Below are 26,387 nucleotides of genomic sequence, written 5' to 3' on the forward strand. Positions count from 1 at the left end.
GTGCAACATTCTTCTATTATTGGTCAGGAAAAAGGTGGAATAGAGAATAAGAATGAAAAAGAGAATTTATTGTGATAATGGGTGTACTTTGAATCTGGGAAAATGCTGTGGTATATAAAAGAATTAGAGAAAGCGACAGAACAATTATCTTAACTATTCCATACAGTTAAGCATTGCATTTCTTTTGTGTTATCTGTATCCTATAATTAAACTATAAACTTCTTGCAAGTAAAAATTAGGCTTTATGCACTTTAACAAATATTTATGATGTTGATAAAAACTATTTGAGGACAAACATTTATAAAATCTCAGCTCTTGTAAATAAAAAAATTGATATACCTATTGTTAATTATTTATTAATAGCTCTAACCCTTCTAGAAACAGCTAATTTTATGTCTGGTATGTCAATATAATTAGACAAAATTGATATAAATGTTATAGTGATGATATTGAAAATATATTTTAAAAATAAACCAAAATATGTTCATAGAAAATTTTATTTCCATCCTTGAAATGAGAGTATAATCAGCATTTACAAAAATTATACATATTTAAAATTAGATTCAAAATAAATGGTAGACTCAGAGGTTCAGCAAACTTTTTTTCTGTAAAGATGCAGACAGTAAATATTTTAGGGTTGCAGGACACATACAGTCTTTATCATGACCACTCTCTTCCTTTGCAGTGTAAAAGAAGCCACAGACAATACATAAATGAATTAAGTGTGACTGTGTTCTAATAAAACTTTATCTACAAAATCAGTCATCCAACCTATGGACTGTAGTAGGCCAACAGTTGAAGTAGATTATATATTACTAGAAGTAGCGTTAAATGAGGTAGAGAAAGGATAAGTTAATATTTTTATAGGTAAAAAGTATTTGTGACATTTTCTAGATATTTACTGATTCTTAAAACAAACAAACAAACAAAAAACGTACGCAGCACAGGAATCTTACCTGGTTAGGTATCCTCAATGGGGGCCTTGGACCGCCAGGGTACCGAGGTGACATAAAAGGCTATTAAAATAAAACAAACCAAACCAAAAAAAACAGGAAAAAAAAAAAAAGCACAATGTAAAATACAGATCTGAAAATAAACTGCTTAAAATTTTTTAGAATTATACAAAACATAAATCAATTTCCATATGTTATAGCTTTCAGTAGAATAAATGTTTTTAGGAAAAATTATATTGTATTCTATTTTTTGTAGAATTATCTGCAAAATATTCCAAGAAAATTGTAAAAATACCAAAAATGACTAAAGTAACTAAATTTTTAAAAACATGAATTATTTTCAAGATAATGATATCAAATTAGCAAAAAGAATTAAGAAATACAGGCAACTGAATCTCAGTAAAGACTTCAAGAGGAGGCTTACTGGCTATGTCATTATATAAATTATGTTCTAAGTATATACTTTTGACTGAATTATCCAGTTCGGTTATCAATTTCCTTCAATGATTTTAAAGTTGCCAAATTTTTTCACCTTTTGTTTTGTAGCTGTTTAAAATGGTAAAGATATTTCTTTTCCAAGAGTCACTGTGGTTAAAAGAGCTTTGGCTTTACTTAATCATGGATTAGTTATGATTCAAAATTGATTATAAACTTTAAAGTTGAAATTTCTTTGTATATTTTGAGCCTAGCAGATTATGAAGTGTGTATTTTTAACAAAATGTATATTGCATGGTGTGCCCAATTATTTTTCGTAATATCTATGGAGGGTCTTGATGAACCAGTAAGAGGAACTTTAGAATTAAGTGAGCGGTTTGGCTTTTTGCTCACTGTGGTCTTACATATTAATGTTGTCCCAGGAAATTGTTTTAAACGAACAGAAAGGGTGGATTATTCAGGTGATATTATAACCTGATGAAACATAAGTGGATTTTTCAAGTTTAACATTTAAAAAATGCATAGTTTACACGTCTGATCTATCTGATCAGAGTTGTCTCTCTTGTATCATTTCGGAAACTCTACCCCAAACCAGATGAAGTTTATTGCCAACTATTTAGAAATGTATCACAATATTCACACTCCCTCTGCTATTTTCCTGATACCAAATTTTATTTATGAAACTTTTTTCAACTTCTGGACTCATTTTAAAAATTTAATAATTAAATATAGTGTTGGAATTTTAGAATGGTTGCCTTTCTTTCACAAAGATATACTCACTAATCCAAAGTATAATTTCTATGTAGTTTTTGAAACATGGAGAATAAAAATGGCTTACTAATAATTTTTGCCTATAAGAAATTCACTTTGAAATGGAATATGAAGTAGAAATTGTTTAAAATATTGGTAAATACCAACTGCTGAGATGAACATTGATAAAATTTATTTCAAATGGCTTATTTGAAATAAAGCATTTGAGAGTTTTATGTTCCTCTGAATTTAAAATGATGCTATGGTGAAAGAGAATTATTTGAAAGTAGAAATTTTTCTGTATCGAAGGCAGTGCAAATAAATGTACTTTAACGGGATCATGGTCCTCTCCCATCTGACTGAGACCTTATCAAGGGACTGCTGAGAGCAAGCGGCAGGGCCTGAGGCAGCTGGGATCCTGCAGGCCAGGCCTACAGAATAAGACTGCAAGACAGACAGGTTGTCTCTTTAGGTATTTCTTCTGAGTGCTTTCCTCCAAGTCATTCGACTTTATGGTTTATTTTTTTCTTTTGGCAGAGAAAAAAGGAGGAAAACCGCTTATTAATTCCCATCTATTATATATAATTAAAGCAAAAAATGGCAAAAATCTAGTTAGTTTAGATTTAAAAATCTACTACTTTTACCAAAAATATAAAGATTGCTATAGGTAAAGCATTTTTAATACTAAATTAGTGCTGTTAAAACATAAGCTTTTAATATCCAGATTGATCCTTACATTAAGTTATCTAGTGAACCACCTAGGTTCTCAGCTGCCTACTGGTTGGGTTATAGACACAGCAATAGAACCCAAAAGAGTTTGCATACCAGCAAATGAGAATATTCAATACAAATATTTGGACTTCACTATTCAGAAGTATGTGCTTATAAATATAATTTATAAGATATTAAGACATTTAAATTATTTATGGTAAAATATGAATCTAAGAGATTACCCACTAATATTATAAAATATAAAATTCCTTTACTGACAGACACGTGAGTACTCTCTGCATTAATAACCTCAGAAGAACATGTTCTTCAGAAAAGTCCTTGGTTATGAAATGTGCTAACTATATTTGGGACAAAAGTTTTTCTTCATAGTTTGGGCATCAAAATACTAAGTTCCTTAGAAAAATGAACAAAATAAAAACCCATGATTCTGTGTGGATTATTCCCAGCATTACCCTTAGGAATCAATGTTAGTATATTGTAAATATAAGTATCTGAAGTGTGTGGGGGTGGGCTGGAGGGTGGGGTCATAAGCATGTGCTCCTAAGGCACAAACCACCTTTACTGAGGAGCTGAAGAAACTTATTTCCATGCTTTCCAGAGAAAAAAGGAAATCCCAGTTAAAGAAAAATAATACTCTGACAATTATGCTTTGTTCAGATCAAAAGTCAATAGGGAGAATTTAAAAAGCTTCACTTATTGATTAAAATGTATGCTAGAGATTAGTTCATTCAACAAATATTTATTAAATACTTACAAAGGCACTGTTTTAGTGGTTGGACATATCAGTGAATAAAGCAGATAAAGATCACCCTGCTGCTTAGGACTTTTCAAAGGTCACAGTTTTGTAATTAATAGAAGAAACAATTTTCTGGGACTTGTTTTCTACTATCAGTCCACTAATCTGGAACAAATAGAATGTTCTCTTCACCAAATGGCAAGTATCAATGAAAACCCAAAGAAAATAATATTTCAATCTGGTGCCTTCTCTGAAAAGTCATATTACATCATCCTGACTTAATAGAACATGTAGTGCTATGAATGACTGAAAATCAAAGTTAAGTTATTTAAAAAGTTTTCCAAATTAGACAAAAGTCACAGAGTAAGATTCTTTACTACATAATAAATTGAGTAGTAGAGTTAGCACTGTGACATATGGAAACTACATTTATAGGCATAAATTTTTGTTTCTACATGTTTCAGTTGTCTGCCCAGAATGAATGGAATAACCCAAAGTGAATAAAAATATATACAAAGCCAGAAAATCAATATTTGATGACTAAAAAAAGGAAAAAACAGAAATACAAATTGTGTTCATCTCATTTCCTCCAAATGGTCTTTTAGAGAAAGAATCACAACATTTATAACCATAATTTATTTCAGTATAAATATCACTCAATTTTAAAGGATTATTATTTTTCATTGTATCAAGAATTATTCATGGACTTTTAGACCTGCTTGTCCTAATTCTTCTTTTCTAAAGAGAGATTTTCCTTCTTTTTTGCCCTTCCTGCCAGTGGAAAGTAGTCTTACCTGGTCTTTTATAGCCCTTAGAGTTTTATCTAATTTCCCTAAGAATCAGAAATAACCAGCTCTTTCCTCACACTAGTTAAAGGTTCATTTTTCAGTCCAATTCTTTCCTCCTCTGAAGATCCCAGACCTCCGTGCCAAGGAAATGGTTTTATAAATAATTTATCAGTGCTAAAATTACCGATAAGAACCATTTTAAGTCCTCACTTCTTTTACTATCTACAAGATCAAACTGGACATCTTGTATGTTACATTGCTCAGATGTTATTAACTTTGTTAATATTTTCTAACATTATTAGTTTCTAAAAAACCTATAAATATGATTTATCAATATCTATTTCTTGAGATTACTCTATACTCTCTGCCAAGTATATTTCTATTAATTCTCCAAGGGCCAGTTTAAATGTTAGTTTCTCTTTAAAGAATCTTTCTAGTCTCCTTTCCCTCTACTTCCTTAGCACTTTGTTTATACCATTATCATAGAGGACTTAGTACACTGCAGTGTAACATGTATCTTGATATGTAAAAAACCCACTTGAGAGGAAAGAACTCAAAACTGTATCAGAGCAAGTCATTACCTTAATGTGAGGCTGCAAAATGTAATTTATCCATAAAATAAAATTGGTATGTCCCAGAATCCTTAAAATTGATGTAGCAACATATAAATCACCTTAAATCTTATTTTAAATATTTCAACATGGCTTTAGAAACTCTTTAAATCATAGTCTTTATGAATGGATAAGAAATCAAATTTTAAACCATTAAAAAATAAAAGGTTATTTTAAATGCCAATCATTTAAGCCCTGTCTGGTGTGGCTCAGTGGATTGAGTGCCAGCCAGTGAACTGAAAGGTCACCAGTTGGGTTCCTGATCGGGCACGTGCCTGGGTTGCAAGCCAGGCCCCCAGCTGGGTTACACATTGATGTTTCTCTCCCTCTTTCCCTCATTCCCCCACTCTCTAAAAATAAATAAATAAGAATCTTTTAAAAAATGCCAACCATTTAAGCACTTTCTATATACTATATTTTATTTTATGAGCATAATTTAGAACATATCAATGAGGAAGAGAAGAAAGACACTAACTTCTTCGGACTGGACAACTGTAGCATTTAGCTTATGCTTCTAAACATTTAGAAGTTTGAGGTATATTTGAAAATATGTAATTATGCAAGACTGATGTAATTCCAAGTAACTTTGAACTTTTTTTGAATACAAAATTATTCATGTGCAATTCGCTTCAAATTTTGAAAAAATAATATCTTTCTAAATGACTGAAATTCTACACAATTACGAAGTCTATGAAAATATGAACTTACTAAACAATTTAGCAAGTGCACACTCCAAAAATAACTTCTTCAAAAGATCACTTAAGTTTTACAAGTCCTGTATTGTACACTTACAGTAAAGTCTGACATATAATTTTATTGGAATATGTCCTTTGACACATTTTTAGACTAGAAAGTTTTACTTTTTAGAGTTAACCAGTTCAACCTCCTTATTTTATGTAAAACAAAACAGACCAAATTTCTTAACTGCCATTTTAGTTTTTTTAGTGCTGCAACATTCTGCTACAGAAATATATTTATAAAGGCAGGTACACATACCTCATTCTTATAACCAGCTGACCACAAATGAATTGTGCGACTTCGCACTTCCTCTAAGCCCCCCAGCAACGGTGCGACCATTCACTTAATGCAGAAATCTTTACCCTAGCCACCACACAATGGTGAAAAGCTGAAGAGGCAGTGGTATTTCAGGTAAGCGAGTTAATTTGCATATAAAGCAGTAATTAGCATGTGATCTTGATTCACTGGACTAAAAGAAATGTGAAAACTGAAATAAAGTCAATGAACTTTATCAGTCTTTTCTTGAACATTTTTGGTGGAGTTTTGCATATATATCTAGTCTTTAGTTTGTGTTTTTAAAGTCAAATGTCGACAAGGAATAGTAGAAGCTGGATGGGAAATGGTGGTAAATGAATGTGGTATTATTAGAAAAGTATCATCATTATAATCAAACTGTTCATTATAATGTGATAACTCCTAATGAGGTTCAGGAGGGAAGGAAGCAGTGAGCATATTCTTAAAGAGCATTACAGAGTAGCATTCAATAGATACTTGGTTGGTTCCATAGCTGGCTGATTGACAGTGGATGAGTAACATGGATGGGAAGACTGAAGAAACAGAAAAAGATATAATGAAGTTTGGTTCTTGTGTTTAAAATCTCACCTGACCAGTTTATTTTTTGAAATATTGTCTTGTTAAAAATAGGTAGTATTTATTGATATTGTAACTGTAAGCCATAGTACTGGCATAGTATATCTGCTTTTCTAGTGGGTAAATGCTTATAAAGTATGTGTAGAGGGGAAAATTCGGCTTGCTTATATACAGTAAATTATATCTTCCAGAGGACCTAATAAAAGTAGGCAAGGAACAAGTGTTGGAGATCCCCAAAAGATACTGAGTTATAATTACAAGACGCATATGAACAACATATAAGAAAACTTATAATTTAGATGATTAATAAGGCCTTTTATTTTACTCTACTGCTTTTAGGTTTCTTTTACTGTTTCTGGGGTGTCAGAATTGAAAATAATTCTTAGGTAGTTTTACAGAGTACCAATATTTAGTAATCACTCTTTGGTATAAAAGAATGACAGGTTAATTTATGTATGATTTGGCAAAGAAAGTGTGGTAAGTTACTGATCTTTTTCTGAAGCATAGACCAGCCATGAAAACTGCTAGCGATTCCCTACTGCAGCCCACCTCTCAGTTGTTTGTCTCCTGAAGGGCAGTGTGTATCCAAGAGACACTAGTCAAAAAGTTGTAATTCTTAGGTCCCAGAAGCAACATGTTTTAGCTGAAGGGGAGCAAAATTTGTCACTCCAAAATATTCCTCTTTGAGATACTGATTATTTTAAGCTGGTTATTTTTAAGAAACCAAAGACTCAGGAGGAACCTTTGATCTCCCCCCTAACTGCCTAAAAAAATTAGCTAGAGAACCTGCTCCAGAAAGGGAGTTTTCATTATAGGCAACCATAATTTAATATGAAGCAGTGGGTGACAGGGAGGAACCTAGCAAGGACCAGCGACAGTCCTCTGTGTGTCCCATTGTTAAAAATGACCCAGCAAACATTTGTTTACCAAACATTTATTGTTCCATCTATGTGAACTGTGAATTGCATTCCTCCCCTGTCAAGTCTCAGACCACTACCTCTCCCCCTAACCTTCTTCCTCTTAGCTCAAGATGACATATAAGCCTCAACTGCCCAGATTTCTCCTCAGGTCTCAGGTTCTTATGTACATATAAAGTAAATTTGGTTTTCACCTGTTAATTTCTCTCAAGTCAATTTGATTATTAGACCAGCCAGAAGAACAGGAAAATGAAGGAAAATTTCCCCCTTCCCTACCCAGCTTACATATTTTCTTTCCATTAAGAAAAGGCTCTTTTAAGTAAGAACAATAAGCACTGTGCTTTCTTAAGATCATTTAAGTAAGAACATTAATATCAAATTGTCTTTAGCGAATAACCATCTTTAGTCCAAAAATCTGTTAGAAAATGGTTATTTGCCAAAAAGTAATCTGCTTCCATCAACATTTAGCAAAAACACAAAGTACAAAGTGATATAGAGCCTGATAAAATATGGGTTATCTTCAGTAATCATATTAATTACATAAAGATCAAATATCTACCTTATGTGGTCCTGGAAAGACATGGCTTAAGACAGATTTAATCTTTCTTCTGATATTTTAATGTACCATTTCAAGTAAACAGAGGGAATAAGACACACTGTATGGCATAAAAATTATTATAGTCTCTTTCTAGGGGAAAAACATCCAAACATTTTAGAAAATAATAAATATGGCAGGTTATCATTATTAATCTATAGTCCTGGAAAGGTAATGCAAATATATTTACTGTAAGATTTAAACAAAAGCATAAACATTTTTAAAAACTAAATATTACTTTTTATTCATTCTGAGTCCATTTTTTAATTAATTAAATTCCCACTGCTGTACCAGATTTTCCTCTATAGATTTCTATTCTCTATTTTGCTATTCTATAATTTCCTTAGAAAAAAATCTTTTTTTCTTAAATGTGTTAAGTTCCTTGAAGTCATGTGCTTCTGAGAATATTATTTAGAAAAATTATTGCAGAATGTTGTGATGTTAGCATTTCATTTCATACATCTTAGACATAGTAAGAACATTCACATATTTTTATATTTAGAATTCTGTAAAATGCTTCATGGGGTTTCTTTATGAGGTTTTCTTTTTCTGTAGAAAAGTAATGAAGCATATATTATGCATCATATGAATTTTACCAAAGTTACTTTATAATCCTTTTCTGTTTTTCATGAAAATCTCCATCAGACATTACTGACACCCCAGTGGATAAGACACTGTTGATTAACACATTTTAATTCCAACTACTATTAAATTAATTCAGCTCACCAAATGACATACTTGTGCTGGCATAGTCTGCTGATAAGCATAAATATGTAGTTTATCTCTCGCACATCTTGTATATCCTGTCATCATCAAAACAATTAAAACAACTCATAAAATAACTGTAAAATATCAACAGATCCGATTTTCTAGATGTTATTTTGGCAATTCAGCACAGATTTATACTTAGGGCGATTATTTTGATATGGATTAAGCTGAAGCATCAAAATTGCTCACTTACATTATGGGACTTTTCAAAAAGATTCTATTCCTGAAGTCTTCACTACCATATATTAGATACAGGTATGTGACAATGGACTTGTGGATTGTGAATGGGGACTATGCTGGCTGCTGGTCCAATAAACTATAAAAGTTTGATAATATTCCATAAAAACATTAATAATTTGTTTTAAATCAGTTTATATTCACAAACACTCACAGACACTTTTTTATGGTGTCTGAGAGACAAGCAGCTGGAGTCCTGTGTGAGCTGAATCCGGCTCTGTGCTGCCTCCCACTACTGACTGAGTCACAAGGACAGACCAACCTGCACTAGTGGATTAAAAAAAAAAAAAAAAAAAAAAAAAAAAAACGGGTATGAAAGGAAATATTTGAGATTTATAATTTAGAATAAGTTATCAGCTCACTCAACCAAAAAGAAGCTAGAACAGTAATTTTTAAAAGCCACTCTTAATTATTCATTAAAGAATGTAAGTATTCCCTTCCTTGTTTTATTTTTTACTATACTTCCATATAATAAAAACACAAGAACTGTACCTCGAGCTGTACGCAACGAGTAACACCGTAACAGACACTGCTCTTAAAGCCATCCCAGACCTACCGGTCATGGAGGAGCTAGACACCCCACCTACTGCGGCAGAGCTCGGCAAAGCCATTGACCGCCTCGCTTGCGGGAAAGCACCAGGAAGCGACGGAATCCCTCCAGAAATCCTAAAGAGCGGGAAACCAGTCCTGCTACAGCCGCTCCACCATCTACTCTGTCGCTGCTGGAAGGAGGGTTACATCCCCCAGGATATGAGAGACGCCAACATTATCACCATGTACAAGAACAAAGGAGACCGCAGCGACTGCAACAACTACCGGGGCATCTCTCTCCTCAGCGTCGTCGGCAAAGTATTCGCCCGGGTCGCTCTTGCCCGCCTGCAGACCCTTGCTTCCCGCGTCTACCCAGAGTCCCAGTGTGGCTTCAGAGCTGGCCGATCAACAGTGGACATGATCTTCTCCCTACGCCAGCTGCAGGAGAAGTGTCACGAGCAGCATAAACCACTCTACCTCGCCTTTATTGACCTCACGAAGGCGTTTGATCTGGTCAGTCGAAGCCGACTCTTCAGCTTGCTACGGAAGATTGGCTGTCCACCACATCTGCTTGCTGTGGTCATGTCCTTTCACGACAACATGCACAGCACGGTGTCCTACAACGGTGCAACCTCTGAGGCCTTCCCAGTCAGCAGCGGAGTAAAGCAGGGCTGCGTCCTCGCGCCTACGCTGTTCGGAATCTTCTTCTCCATGCTCCTCCAATACGCCTTTAAGGACTGCAGCAAGGGTGTCTTCATTCACACCAGATCCGATGGCAAGCTCTACAACCTGGCCCGTCTACGAGCCAAGACCAAAGTCAAAGAGGTGCTCATCCGTGAGATGCTCTTCGCCGACGACGCAGCTTTGACATCACACTCCGAAGAGGGACTCCAGCAGCTAGTCACTTGCCTTTCCCACGCATGCAAGGAGTTCGGACTAGCCATCAGCCTGACGAAGACGAATGTTATGGCTCAAGGCACGGGGACTCCCCCATGCATCACCATCGACGGATACACCCTGGAGGTTGTCAACGACTTCACTTACCTCGGGTCCACCATCTCGAGCTCTCTGTCAGTCGACTTGGAGGTCAACCGGAGAATCGCCAGGGCAGCCACAGTTATGGCCAGACTGAACCGGCGAGCGTGGAACAATTCCAGCCTCACTGAGAAAACCAGACTGCGCATCTACCAAGCCTGCGTACTCAGCACTCTCCTCTATGGCAGCGAGACGTGGACCACCTACGCAAGGCACGAAAGGAAACTCAACAGCTTCCACATGAGGTGCCTGCGACGCGTCCTGCATGTCGCCTGGCAGGATAAGGTCCCCAACACCGAGGTGCTGAAGCGAGCCAATATGAGCAGTTTGCATGCAGTTCTTAGTGAGAGACGCCTCAGGTGGCTCGGCCATGTCAAAAGAATGGATGCAGGCCGTATCCCCAAAGACCTCCTCTACGGCGAGCTAGCAGAAGGCAAGAGGATGACAGGGCGCCCAAAACTGCGGTTCAAAGACATCTGCAAAAAGGACATGACACAATGCTCCATCAATCTCAACACATGGGAAGTTCAAGCAGACGACCGCCTAGCCTGGAGGCTCGCGGTCAGGCAAGGTACGTCACGCGCGGAGGCTGCGCGCAACGAGGAGGCGGTCCAGAAAAGATCGAGGCGGAAGCAGCGTCAGCAGCAGCAACAACAGCCATCTGCCTTCACCTGTACCAAGTGCGGCAGGGATTGTCACTCCCGAATCGGACTGCACAGCCATTCTCGGCGGTGCAGATAGACTCTCAAGAAGCTACGCCATCGTCTCTCGAGACGGACGGCTGCCGACGACGACGACGACGAGACTTCCATATAAATCATCCCAAATGCAAGTGTGTGAGAAAGGTAATTTACCTCAATGCATCTTTGCAAAAGGAAAATGCTACTTTGTTCTCACCCCTCACATATCTTGATATGCTAGAGAAAGGTCTGATTATGAAGTAATCCTTTCAAATTCACATGAAAAGATAACAACCTTTGTTAAAGAAACTAGCCTATGGGGTTGGTCTTCTGATACAAGTGGCAGATTATATACAAGGGTGGGCAGAAGTGGATTTACAGTTATAATACAAATAAATAATACAAAAATTAAAAAATAATAATACAAGAATAAACTTTCGTGTACTCGTAACTGTAAACCTACCTTTGCCTACCCCTGTATATTTTTACTTTCGTTAGAAATGATACTCTAATGCACTTAGTTACTTACCTGTAAATGTGAAGTCTATACTTAAAATTACTCAACTCATATGAAAACTATATAAAATACTCTTTCTATGGAACAAATTTTTTCATAGATTATTAATGAATGAAAAAGTCTTTTGAAACTAGAGTTCACTAATTTGACTAATTTTAAAAAGTATAAAAATAAGCAAGATGAAAGAATTCAAACTACAAACTAAAGTTATTTTTACATCTCATATTTAAAATATGCATTTGAAACATGCATGTCTTAAATATATACATGTACACAATAAAATTTATAAGACAAAATCAAATGGAAAAATTTACAGATGTCAAAGGTGTTTGTAATGTCAGAGCTCATTTATAGTCTATAAAAATGATAGAAAACAATATTCACATTTGCAGGCATTCTTTTTTTTAGTTATATTTTATTGATTATGCTATTACAGTTGACCCAATTTTTCCCCCTTTGTACACCTCCACCCAGAACCCCCCACTCTCTCAGGCAATCTCCACACCTTGTTCATGTCCATGGGTCATGCATATAAGTTCTTTGGCTTCTCCATTTCCAGTACTGTACTTTACATCCCCTAAGCCCCGGCTGCTTTAGCTCAGTGGATTGAGCGTCGGCCTGCGAGCTAAGTGTCGCTGGTTCGATCTTCCAGTCAGGGTACATCAGAGAAGGAAAACTCTGATTCCAAAAAACCTCCGCTGCCTTGCGGCATACCTCTTCAGGGGAAGGGCTAAGGGAGTAAACCCTGACAGAAAATCCGGAGCCGGAGTCCCTAAGGCGGTTTGACGTTGTAGTCAACACCGGCAACTCCTGCGGCGCACCTGAACCCAAGCTGTATCGACTCCATCTTTCCCTTGGACCCTTCAGCTGCGAAGAGAGGGGGGGTCTGCTGCATGGGCAACAGCAGACCCTCCATGTTACCCTGCCCAGGCTCTGTAGCTTCAGCGTCATCGTCGATTCAACACGGGAGGAGACAGATACTACCGTGTCGCTCCCGAGTCGGACTGCGCGGCCGTTCTCGGCGGTGCAGATGGACTCTTAAGAAGCTACACCATCGTCTCTCGAGACGGACGGCTGCCGCCGCCGACGACTTTACATCCCCATGGCTATTCTGCAACTACTTATTTGTATTTCTTAATCCCCTCACCTCTTCACCCATTCCCCCACACCCACCTCCCATCTAGCAACCACCAAAATGCTCACCATATCCATGATTCTGTCTCTGTTCTTGTTCGATTAGTTTGTTTTTTAGATTCAATTGCTGACAGGTGTGTATTTATTGCCATTTTACTGTTCATAGTTTTGATCTTCTTTTCTTAAATAAGTCGCTTTAACATTTCATATAATAATGGCTTGGTGATGATGAACTCCTTTAGTTTTTTCTTGTCTGGAAAGCTCTTTTATCTGCCCTTCAATTCTAAATGATAGCTTTGCTGGGTAGAGCAATCTTGACTGTAGGCTCCTGCTTTTCATGACTTTGAGTATTTCTTGTTGTCACAGTGGCTGTTTATACTATCCTTGTTTTTTTAAATTCTTTTTTCTCCTTGTTGTTCTGAATGGTTGTTTCTTGCTTCCTCATGTTTCAAATCATTGATTTGATTCTTGGCTTCATCTACTCTACTGTTGTCTCCCTGTAAATTGTTCTTTATTTCAATTAGTGTATTCTTTGTTTCTGACTGGATCTTTTTTATGCTGCTGAGTTCGTCACTAAGTTCCTTGAGCACCTTTTAACCAGTGTTTTGAACTCTGACTCTGATAGACTGTTTACCTCCATTTCATTTAACTCTTTTTCTCGACTTTCGATCTATTCTTTCATTTCGGCCATGTTTCTTTGTGTCCTTGTTTTGGTGGCCTCCCTGTATTTTTTTCTATTTATCAGGTAGAGCTGCCATGTCTTGGTAGTGTGGTCTAATGTAGTAGGTGTCCTGTAGGGCCCAGAGGCTCAGCATCCCCTATCCCCTAAGCTGGGTACTCAAGGTGTGACATTTGTATGCCTGAATAAACCGTCCTCTTGTAGTTGGGCCTTGGTTGCAGTTGGCAGGTCAAAATAAGGATTTATCCAGGCCAGTCAACTGCAAGAACTGTCTGTGACCACTGCCCTCCATGGATGATATGCTGTGTAGGGGCAGGGTGGTGATGCTCTGATGTGGTCTGTAGCTGTCCACTGGGTGCAGAGGCCCTGTGGTTCTCTGGGTGGTACAGGCCAAGGTCACCCTGCCTGACCTGAGATGGCTGCTACTTGTGCTGGGCTTGGAGATTCCCAGGGAAGCCAAGCTGTGAATCCAGGTTGGCTGCTGCTAGTGCCAGACCTGGGACTCACTGAGGCCAGCTGTTGCTTGTTTGATAAGATTTAGGAAGTTGTGAAGCATGAGCCAAGACCAGCCATTCATATGGAAGAGCAACTTGGGTGGGCTCATAAGCTGGGTGGCGTGAAGTCTCTGGGGATCTCCAAGGTGGGTCAAACAGTCTTAGCCAGGATGATGGAATCTCAGATATGGCACCAGCTTTCTAGCTCTGTGGAGGAAGTATTTAGAAAAGGGATAATAACCTTTGCTTACCTCGGTGCCAGACACTTCCATTTCTCCCAGTATGCCACTGGTGACTAACCCAGTGCTAGAGCTCAGGGGGAGTGAATCTGAGTAGGTGAGTCCCATGTGTCAGTTAAGAGGAACTGTCACTGGGGCTCCAGCAGTTTCTTCCACTGATTCAATCTGTTCTGTTTTTGCAGCCAGAAGTTGTAGGGACTTATCTTCCTGGCACTGGAACCCTGGGCTTGGAGGCCTGGTGTGGAGTTGGGACTCTTTGCTCCCAAGTTATTCCTCCCAAATTTTTATCTACCTCACATGGGTGAGGGACCAGTCCTTTCTGTGTCTGTGCCCCTCCTACCATCCTGGATAGATGTGGTTTCTTTAATTCCGTAGTTGTCAGATTTCCATTCAACTTGTTCTGTCAGTTCTGAGTGATGGTTGTTCTATATTTTAGTTGTAGTTTTGATGTGCTTGTGCAAAGAGGTGAGCCATGTCTTCCCTTGCTGCCATCTTGACTAGAAGTCCAGCATTCTAAGTAATCACTTATGTTTTACTTTTTTTGATATGTATCCTACTATGCATAAAAGATATCTGATTACTCTATTCCATTGCATTATATCTTAAGATTATACCTGATTGCTGGGTGGAATGGATAGTACCTGGAAATAGCCTACACATGCTCTCTTTCCACATTTGCCAGCAGAGCTGTCCCCCTACAGGGATGAGCAGTTTGTAATGGTCAGCACTCCATTCCCAGCAGGTATATTTCGACATCTCCCTCCAGCTACTGTCTCACTTCTCTTCCCTTTAGAGAAAAACTCTTTGAAAGAGTTGGGCATCCTCTTTGACTCTAATTTCTTTCTTTTCAGTTTATCCTGAGTCCACTTTTATGAGGCTTTCACCTCCATCACTTCATTGAAACTGCCTTATCAAGGCTGCCAATAATCTTCTTGTTAAATCCAATGGTCAATGGTCAGTCCTCAAGCACTTTGTACTCTCAGCATTATTTGACAAAGCTGGTCATTGCTCTGCTCCTTGAAACTTTTTTTTTTTTTCATTTGCCTTCCAGGATACCACATTGCCTGGTTTTCTTCTTATCTCATGGTCTGCTCTTTCTCATTTTTCTTTGCTCGTTCCTTCTTATCTCCCCGACTTCTTAACATTATAGTGTCCCAGGACCCTTGTCAAGATTCTTATCTCTATCTATACTCACTTAGTGATGTCACCCAGGCTCGTATCTTTAAATATTATGCATATGCTAATGAGCCCCCAAATTATATCTCTAGCTCAAGCCTTCAGCATAAAACTCCAAACTCTGATATCTTGTTTCCTATTTAATCTCTCATGAGTTAAACTTCTTATTTCCCCTCATACCTCCTCTTGGTGTAAAAACTCCATTTTCCCAGCAGAATAGGACCCTTTATTAATCTTTTCTCTCACACACATGTCCAAACCATCACCAAATATGTTGGCTCTAGCTTCATAATGTATCTAGGATTCAATCATTTTTTACCACTGCTACCACCTTAGTCCAGGCCATAATAATTCCCTTGTCAACATTTTGCAGTGACATCCAAACTCATCTTCCTGTTTCCATCCTTCCCTCCTACAGACTAATCTGGGTATAGCAGCCAGATGACTCAGTTCAAAACTTCTAATCAGAGTAAAACCCCAAATCCCTACAATGGCCTACAAAGACTAAGTGATATGGCTTTCTGTTATCTAAGATTTCATAACTAACTACAGTAAAACCTCAGTTCTTGAAAGTCTCGGTTCTCAAACAATCCGGGTATCGACCAGGTTGTTCACGGACATATGTCTCAGTTGTCTAACAAGACTTCTGGTCTCAAGTCTCTATCTGACAGTCCTTTCATGCCGATACCTGTATGATCAGTCATGCATCTCTCAGGTGACTAGCAAAAGAGATTTGATTTTGAACAAATCACTTCTGTTTTCTGCAACAAATTAGTTCGAGAAACAAGGCTCCACTGTATTCTCCCCAGCTGACACTCTAGCTACCCAGACCTTCTCATCTCTGCAAAAAGCCAGCCATGCTTTAGACTCAGGGGCTTTTCGCTTACTTGTCCCTCAGCCTAGAGCACTCCTCCCAGATATCATATGCGTGTTCCTTCATTTCGTTCAGATATTTACTCAAATGGCATCTTCTCGCTGAGTGCTTCTCTGGACACGCTACCTAAAACTTCTGCAATGCTGCCTACTTTCCCTTTTGGTTTTACTTTTCTCCCTAGCCCTTATCACTATTTAACGTATCATATATTTTAAAATAATCACTTATTTTGTTTATTGACTGTCTCCCTAGACTCTAAGTTCCATGTGGGCAAGGATTTCTATTTACCTTGTTCACTGCAGTAGTTACTCTAGTAAGTGGAGGTAGGGGGAAGCAATGAATATTTACTATGAATGCTGTCACCAATCTTAGTCAGTGGTTCTCAATTTTTAGTTTGTAAGATTCATCTGTCAAAAACAAAACAAACAACAACAACAAAACATAAAGAATTTCTAGTCCCGTGCCCCCACTCCCAAGAATCTGGGAATATTGGGAGTGAGTGACTTCCAGGACACCCGTGTCAGCAGTGCACAGGACATAGTTGGAGAAACACTGCTCTTGATCCCCGCCCTCCAGATGTCTTACAGGCTCTCTAGAGGTGACCAGATTCTTATAGGACAGGAGTGGCAAACGGACCAAATATGACCCACCCCTTGTTTTTGCAGAGGAAGTTTTATTGGAACAGCTGTGCTTATGAGTTGACACAGTGCCTATGGTTGCTTTTACACTACAACAACAGAGCTAAGGAGGTGTGCCTTCAAAGCTTTCAAAGCCTGAAATATTTACTGTCTGGCTTTCATAGTTTGTGGACCCCAGATAAGTTATTACTGAACACCACTTAGTGATAAGCCATTTTTTTTTAAAGAAAGCTGAAGGCATCCTAATGTATACTTAAGGCAAATCTATCCCACCTATATAGGGAACTTATAATATTCCTTCTTTAGTTTACTTAGCAATGGACCATTTTTATTTCTGCAACCAACATTAAATAAAAAAATTAAGTTGTGTTATAAATAGCTTTGCATATTTGCAATTTGGTATATATATTTCCCCCATGAGATTTTAATAAAAACTTCAGCACTCTGGAAAATTTTTTCAGTAGGTATTTTTTTAGAAGAAAAGCTGTAATTTTAAATTATTTGAAAAGCAGATTAGCTTTATCACAGATATAATTTAAAAATGTGATATTTTATTATTTCACTTAAATAATGACACCTTTAGCATGAAAGTGGGAAAAAACCAAACAAAACAATTTTGGTTTAGGATGGCCAAGCTAACTTTTTCCTGAATACTCATTCTGACAAACAAGTAAACAAAAAAGAAGGGTTTCTAAGAGGAAAGTCTTTCATTCCATCTTAATTGGAAAACCTAAGTAAAGTCTCTGAACCCCTGACACTCCCTCCTCTCCTCTCTGTCCGTCAAGTCACTGCTGTAAGGCCTTTAGTTGTTTGAAGATTTTTTTTTTTTTTTAATTGCTCACTTACTCACTCAAGCTGAGCAATTTTAATTTGTTCTAATAGTTGAGGCCAGAAAAACTATTACCACAACTGCAGGAAAGCATTATCAAAGCCTGCAGCTGTTAGGCACCTTTATTTTTTCAGACTGCTTTTATCTCTATACTAGAGAAAGACTTCTATTTTTAATATTTACAATCTCTGTTTTTTAAAGATTCAAAATTACATTTCTAAGAATATAAAAGCTTAATTCTTATTTCTTGAACTTTGATAAATAAGTAATCTTCTCCAACTCCATTCTCTAAATTATGGTATATTTAGTTCTGAAAAATACTATTTTTAATGCTTGAATTTTTAAACTATATATATAGATAATGCTAGATGGTATAATTCAGTAAGTCGGTTTTGCTTGAGATTTTCAGTATCCTATTTATTCAAACTAAGAAAAGACTAATCTACTTCCGGTCAAGATAGCAGCATTGATAAACATGGCTCGCCCCATCATACAACTACATCAAAATTACGACTAAATTATGGAACAACCATCACTCAGAACTGTCAGAAATTGAGTTGAATAGAAGTCTGAAAACAACAGATCTAACGAAACCATATCCATCTAGACTGATAGGAGGGGCAGATATGTGGAACAGGCTGGTCCTGCATCCACCTGTGGTAAGATAAAAATTGGGGAGGGATATCTTGGGAGCATAGAGTCCTGAGCCCACATTGGGCTCCCCAGCTGAGGGTTCCAGTGCCAGGAAGATAAGTCCCCTTAACTCCTGGCTGTAAAAACCAGTGGGGATTGAGTTAGTGGAAGAAACTTCTCGAGTCCCAAGCACTTTCTCTCAAAGAACCCACACATGGACTTTCTTAGACTCACTCCCTCTGAGCTCCAGCACTGGGGATAGCAGCTTGAAAGGCACCAGTGGCATATGGGAAGGAACTGAAGTGTCTCGCAACAAGGCGAGAACTAGAGGACAGCTTTCTCCCAGATAGAAAGGTGGGAAGAGGCCATTATCCCTTTTCTGAACCCACTGCCCATAGAGCCACAGAGCCACAGAGCTGGAAGGTGGGTGCCGGACCTGCGGCTCCATCAAACCAACACTCTTTGCCCTACCTTGGAGATCCCCTGAGGCTCCATCCATCTAACTTCAGTTCTTAACAGTGGCTTTTCCATAATAATGGCTGGTTTTGGCTCATGCTTCACAACTTCCTAAGTCCTATCAAACAAACAATAGTGGGCCTCAGTGAGCCCCCAGCCCTCAAACCTATTGCTATGTGGCCTTAGGCATGGCACTAGCAGCAACCAGCCTAGAGTCACACTTTGGCTTCCCCTGGGAATCTCCAAGTCCAGCACAAGTAGCAACCATCTCAGATTGCTTTATAGCTCATATAGGGTGGCCCCAGGCAGAACACAGGTGGGGACAAACCTTGGCCTGCACCACCCAGGAAACCCCAGGGCGAGCGCACCCAGTGGACAGCTACAGACCATGTCAGAGAACCACCACCCTGCCCCTGCACAGCTGATCCTCTACAAAGGCTGGAGGTAGTGGTCAGTGGTCACAGCTGATCCTTGTGGCTCACTGGTCTGGGTAAATCCCTCCCATTGATTTGCCAATAGCAACAAAGGCTCAGCTACAAGAGCAGGATGTACTCAGCCCACATGAAGGACACATCCTGAGTAGTCAGCTTGGGGGAAAGGGAGGTGCTGTGACACTGCAGTCTACAGGACACCTACTACATTAGACCACACTACCAAGACATGGAGTCATAGCAGCTCTACCTAATACATAGAAACAAACACAGGGAGGCTGCCAAAACAAGGACACAAAGAAACATGGCCCAAAAGAAAGAACAGATCAAAAGTCCAGAAACAGAGCTAAACAAACTGGAGATGAACAATCTACCAATGCAGAGTTCAAAACACTGGTTATAAGGATGTTCAAGGGACTAAGGGAGGACTGCGCAGCATAAAAAAGGTCCAGTCAGAAATGAATGATATACTAATTGAAATAAAGAACAATTTACAGGGAGACAACAGTAGAGTGGATAAAGCCGAGAATCAAAATCAATAATTTGGGATTTGGAACATAAGGAAGCAAAAAACAACCAATCAGAATACAAAGAATTTAAAAAAAAAAAAAAAAAAGGAGAGTGTAAGCAGCTGCTGTGGCAACTTCAAGAGCTCTAACATCCGCATCACAGGGATGCCAGAAGAAGTGAAAGAGTAAGCAATTGGGAATCTATTTGAAAAAAATAATGAAAGAAAACTTCCCTAATCTGATGAAGGAAATACATATGCAGGTCCAGGAAGCACGGAGAGTCCCAAAAAAGATGGATGCAGAGAGGCCCACTCCAACACACATCATAATTAAGATACTAAAGGTTAAAGATAAAGAAAGACTTAAAAACAGCAAGAGAAAAGAAATCAGTTAACTACTGGGGACTTTTCATAAGACTGTCAGCTGATTTCTTGAAAAAAACTTTGCAGGCTAGAAGGGGCTAGCAAGAAATATTCAAAGTCATGAAAAGCAGGAATCTACAGCCAAGATGGCTCTACCCAGCGAAGCTATAATTTAGAATCGAAGGGCAAATAAAGAGCTTTCCAGACAAGAATAAACTAAAGGAGTTCATCATCACCAAACCATTGTTATATGAAATGTTAAAGGGACTTATTTAAGAAAAAGAAGATCAAAACTATGAACACTAAAATTGCAATAAATGCATATCTATCAACAATTGAATCTAAAAACAAACTAAGCAAACAAGAGGAACAGAGACAATGTCAGGGATATAAAGTGTGTTTTGATGGTTGCCAGATAGGAGGTGGGTGTGGGGGAATGGGTGAAGAGGTGAAGGGATTAAGGAGTACAAATAGGCAGTTACAGAATAGCCTTGGGGATGTAAAGTCCAGTATAGGAAATGCAATAGCCAAAGAACTTATATGCGTGACCCATGGACATGAACAATGGTGTGGGGATTGCCTGAGACAGTTGGGGTGCTGGGTGAAGGGGGGCAAAGAGGGAAAAATTGAGACATAATCAATAAAATATAATTAAAAAATAAAATAAGACACCAAAATTAAAAAAGAAAAAGAAAGAAAGAGTATCTAAAACTTCTGAGGAGAGGGAAAGGGAGTTTTTCCTAATGTTTAGAATATTTCCTAAGAGTAATTTCTGAACCAATCGTGGTCAGGAAGGATAAGAGGAAAGGTAAACCAGTGAGAGTAAAGACTATATGAAGAGTAATAAAAACAGAAAGGAATTGAGAAGGCATGTAGACTATTTAACTATATAAATAAATAATAGGGTAAAACAGGTGTCACTGATTGTAAAATAGATGTATTCTGAAAGTCTGCTTAGGAATAGCAGAGCAGATGGGTATACTTAGTTGTGAAGGTATCATTAAAATGTAGGACTTATTTCCAGATATAGGTTAAATAAATCGACCTCCAGAAACATTAAACCAGAACTTGCAAAACACTTCTTATTTTTTCCTTTTCAGTTTCAAGTGTCAGATTAAACAACCATTCTTCTCATTTTTTATTCGTTTTGATTTTTTCTTTTAAAATATTAAGAACATTTAATATCCTAAGCTTTGTTTTTGTCTTTGTTACTTTATGAAAGTGACTTATACAGAGCTTTTCCTAGTCAATAACCCCATGGAGAAAAGGGGACATTTCTTTCTATTTTTTGTTCTCTTTATTGCGTTATTACTATGTCAAAGTGTGAGGTCAGCTTGCTACAGTGCAGTCTTGCTAAAAATAAAACCTTTGGAAAATATCCCCAAACAAACAGACACGGCTGCAAACCTCCACTAGATGGCAAAGCAGCTTTACCTTTGCTGTCGTGATGGTGCCGGCAGAGAAAATGTGGCTTACAAACCTGCTGCAATGGATTTTGCTACCTTATCAGAGTTGGAATCAATTTAGAATTTAAAATATGGATGACCACCTTAGCTGGAAACTAAATTACGTGGTATACATTATCTTTAACAAGTATTTTTAATCTTATATATGTCTAAGCCTTAAATTTACAACTGCACATCAATAATAGATCATTAATTTTCAACAGATTCAGTCAAGAAAACTAAAGATCCAGTGACTACAATACAGTATAGATATTAAGATAAAAATTTAAACAAAACATAATATAGTAACAATAAACAAAAGCCTTACAGAGTTCAAAATTGATATTTACAAGTATATCCCATATTAGGTATACACTCAAATATATCTATATCAATATGTATTAAACTATTATATGGTATTTTTATAGGAAAGATATAGATATGTCTAGGAGAATGATTAAAAAAAGCTATAGTTTTCTTCCTAAAAGTTTTCTTGTGGTAAAAAGAAGAAAGGAGGAAAAAAATAAAGTATTTTCACCTTTACTTCCAATAGCTTTTGGTAGAAATAAGAAATGTTTATTTTTAAAATGTGGTACAAGTTATAGTAAGTTCACAAGAGACGTTTTCTTGTTACTCAAATCTATAAAATTATAGAACTTGATAAGGTAAAAGAGTTAAGTCTTAATTCTTTTAAGACACAAAAGAATGAGAACTTTATTTTGTGCACTTTACTAAACTATTTTGATTATTATATATAAGTGAGGAGAAAATGTAATTGGGTCAAGGAACACTGCTGCCTAGTCAATAAAATTACAGGAATCATACTGCCTATCTTTTAGTAAGAATGCTATGAGAATGGATCACAGAAGATTGATGTATAATTCAAATGTCTTAGTATAGAGTACAGACTCAGTTCTGGGTGTACTGAGTCTACCATGTGTATTCACATCACACCACAATACTGTATTTTCTTTTACTAAAGCTGCCCATGAACATACAGGCTACTGAACATCCAGGTTCGAAACTTACTAGAAATTGAAGAAAGTCTTCCCTCTGATCCCAGTGATAAGATTTCCCAATTTAAGAAAATTGCTCTAAAATCATTCACCAGTCCCATGGTAGGTCCCTTTGAGAATTTATAGGGTTCTGTATACAAATTATTCCTTTAATAAAAGACTCCAAGTAAATATATATTTGTGACTTAGTTTAAATGACTTTATTTTACTAAGTTGATATCTCCTTTTGTCTGTTCAACTATTCCCGTTGATTTTACTTAATTGGTTTCCTATTCAACAACAAAGGCTCTCCCATTTCAATACAAATGTCAAAGTGTAAGTATGAACAACGTTAATATCTGTCATAAATAGAAAGGCACTAATCTAAAGACTGCCTTCCTGGATGGACTTGTTAAATGTATGAGATATTAATCATAATTACTCATTTTAAAATGAATTCCTATTATTAAAATGCAGTTGCTATGAAATCACAAATTTTGTTTGTGATAATTTGGTAATGTATTTAAGTCTATACTTATATCAGAATGGAAAAGAGGGGGCTTGTTCTGCAATGTAAATGGAATAAAAGGAGTATGTCTGTTTAAGAGAACTGTTTTGATGTTTTTTATAATATGATCACATAGTGTGTGAAGCTCAGAACTACTGATGCCAGTGTTTTATGCTCTTGTTATAAATTCTTCTTTCTTTAGTTTCATTTATTCATTAAATTCTAATAGGTTCAGTCCTTTCCTGCTCTAGTCCCACTACAGCTATCTCCAAATAAGCTTTGCACTTCTTCACTAAGAATGGGGATTTGAAACTATTCTCACACCCTAGATAATTTTTGAACCGCAATACGTATCTCTTTGGAACTGGATTAGAAACTGGTGTTAGACCTTGAATTATGACTGTCTGTTGCTATTTCTACTCCTAGAAAGCAGCTACTCTTCATTAACAATGGTTAGGGCCAGAATCATGCTAAGTATGGCCCAATCACAGTAGGAAACCAAGGCTGGTATTTAGGAACTATTTGACTAGTCTGATCCCATACGTACCCAAAATAATAACATGTTATTTCTTTTTTAAAAGTTTGATAGTTTGAGTTTTTCAATATTTCAGAGAAGCATTTCTAGGGAGACTGGCCATATTTCAGCCTGTTAAATAGGGGGAAAGAGGATTTGGGATTAGCTGAAATGGTCTCTCTGGATAGAAGAATGATGTGTTATCAAACTCGAACATATCCAAAACGTTCTCTACCTCCTTTCTTTCCTAAGTCAGATAAAGATGTTAAAATTTTCCAGAGGCCCAGAGTAGAAACCTCAGACTCATTCTTGATTCCTCCAGCTCTTTCTCACTTATCCCTAATTTGGTTAATCAGCTGAGGCCTAGCAAACATAACTGAATTGCTTCTTCCTTTCCCGTCCCACTGCCACTCCTTTGAATATGTCCACAAACTCTTTTCCTTGGGCTACTGTAATAGTCAACTAACCGATACGTCTGCATCAGGTCTCTTTAATGGATGCTGCTGTCTTTGCTCCTCTTTTAAGCGTTAGTGTTTCTGGAGTTCTGTTGCATATCGTCTTACTCTCTCATTCTGTACTTTCTCCCTGGATAATTAATGTACTTCGGTGGATTCAAATGCCCTTAATATGAAGCTAATCCTACCATTTTTATCTCTAGCCTAGGTCATTGTTTTAGGCTTTAAACCTGTATGCTCAGTGGAGGTCCCACAGGAACATCATCTGTCCCACTTCCACCCTACTCCTCATCTGTGGTTCCTGTTCCAGAAAATGAGGTATTTCCCTGAAATGCCCCTCCCAAGACTGGGTTTAGTGGCCTTCTGATTTGCTCTGAGAGCACACTACTCGTTTAATATAGACATTTTCGTCCTATTCTCTAATTGCCTTTTCTCTCTTTCATTAGTTATACCATAAGTTTTCTTGAGGGCAAGGGTTTTGCTATCAACTGTATCATAGGTGCTTAACAAACCTGAATCTACCTATAGTTTGAATTGAGATCACCACCCTTCTTAAAGATCTCTGATAGCTCTTCCATGCCTACTGAAAAAAAGATTCAAGTTCCTAACATGGCAAGTAAGGCCTTTCTCAATATGCTATAGAAATATCTTCCCAACTTCAAGTCCAGGAACTCCTGCCTCCCCTCCCTCTACTTTCTGTGTGCATTACTCTGAACACCTCTGCACAGTTATTCTGATGACTCCACACTTTTGCTTATACTCTTCCCGCTTCCTGAAACCCTCTGCTGGTTTCCCTGAAGAACTGTTTCTAAACCACCCTTAGCTCCAATTCAGGCAGACTTAATAGCTCTCTTCTAGGTCATCACTGAACTTTACATCTTACTCTGTTACAGAACTTATCTTGCTATATTACAGTTACTTATTTTTAATAATGCCTCACTGGCTAGACAATGAACTTCAGGAAGACACATAAAATATATACTCATTTTTAGATGTCTGCTACAGTGCCTGGCATCTAGTAGTACTCGACTATTTATCCTATTGAAATAATGAAAACAAATTTAACTGTTTCAACAGCTTGTATCAAGATTAAGGCAGAAGGCAGGTATGGGAAGAATAGTTCATTATACAAAATGTAAAACTGAAAATGTATAGGCTTATACACTTGCTTAACCCTAAGAAGAATTTGGCTTCCTATCCAAACTACCCTCTTTTTGAAAAAGTGCCACTTAGAAAGGCCGCTTCTACTAATTTGTACAAGTAAACTCTTCTGATGTTCATCATTGGCAAGAGGAATAAAAGCATGAGGAAAAAAATAAAATGAGCTAGAAATGTTTTATGAGTAATGATTGACTATGAACTTGAAAATGTAAACTTAAAGGCACAAGACCAGAAAGCCTTATTGTGAATCCAGCCCAGTTACTTTTTGACTTTACACAAACCACTTATCTATCAAGCCTTGGCTTTTCCAACTGTGCAGTGGGAATGATAGTAACACACACTTCACACCTACGGTTATTGTAAGAACTAAGAGTTTACATATGTAAAACATTTAGAACAAAGCATGGCATAGAGTAAGCAGTCATTGTATTAATTATTATTATTATAGCATATTATATTAATTCATGTAATGCCTTCCAACTCTAGTTTTTAACTCCTTAAATTCTTGCTAATTTTCTCAGAATGTTATAAAATTAACTATGTAGTAAGAAAGACAACTTCAGAATCTTTGTTGGTTTGGGTTAGAAAACTGTCAGAGTTAAAAGGGCTGTACTATAATTCTAAAATCGTATTATCATTGCTAAAATAAATAGTCTTATTTAAATTTTAAAATACTAACATACATATCTCAAAATCTGATTTTAAAATGTGATGTAATGATATTAATAAAATTTCAGCTTAAAAGCCTCAAAGATGATTCTTAAATATTTTGATATAGCCTATAATCTTGATAAGTAAATAGGTTATGATTTTGTCATCTATTAAAAGTACAGCCAAATCTTGATTATCTTTAGTCTCTGGTGATAATGGCTAGCTTAGATATTTAAAATCTATATCATATCAGAACTTCATCTTTAGCCTTTTCTCACACCAAATCTTTACCATAGTTAACTTTTTTTATA

The 26,387-nt window shown here is 37.2% G+C and overlaps 1 protein-coding gene across 10 annotated transcripts in view; it reads right to left on the minus strand.

Moving 5' to 3' along the window:
• SSBP2 (single stranded DNA binding protein 2) overlaps positions 1-26,387 on the minus strand; it is a 234,429-nt gene that overhangs the window by 59,525 nt on the left and 148,517 nt on the right. For 8 of the 10 annotated variants that reach the window (XM_090276445.1, XM_090276444.1, XM_090276437.1 and 5 more), the window contains one exon: positions 957-1,016. The exons of the other annotated variants lie outside the window; for them this stretch is intronic. In XM_090276445.1, the coding sequence (XP_090132571.1) occupies positions 957-1,016 (60 nt within the window). The remainder of the gene's footprint in view (positions 1-956; positions 1,017-26,387) is intronic. 10 annotated transcript variants of the gene reach the window in all.

Source organism: Furipterus horrens, unplaced genomic scaffold (assembly GCF_987537825.1).
Source record: "Furipterus horrens unplaced genomic scaffold, mFurHor1.1.pri manual_scaffold_5, whole genome shotgun sequence".
Classification (NCBI taxonomy): Eukaryota; Metazoa; Chordata; class Mammalia; order Chiroptera; family Furipteridae; genus Furipterus; species Furipterus horrens.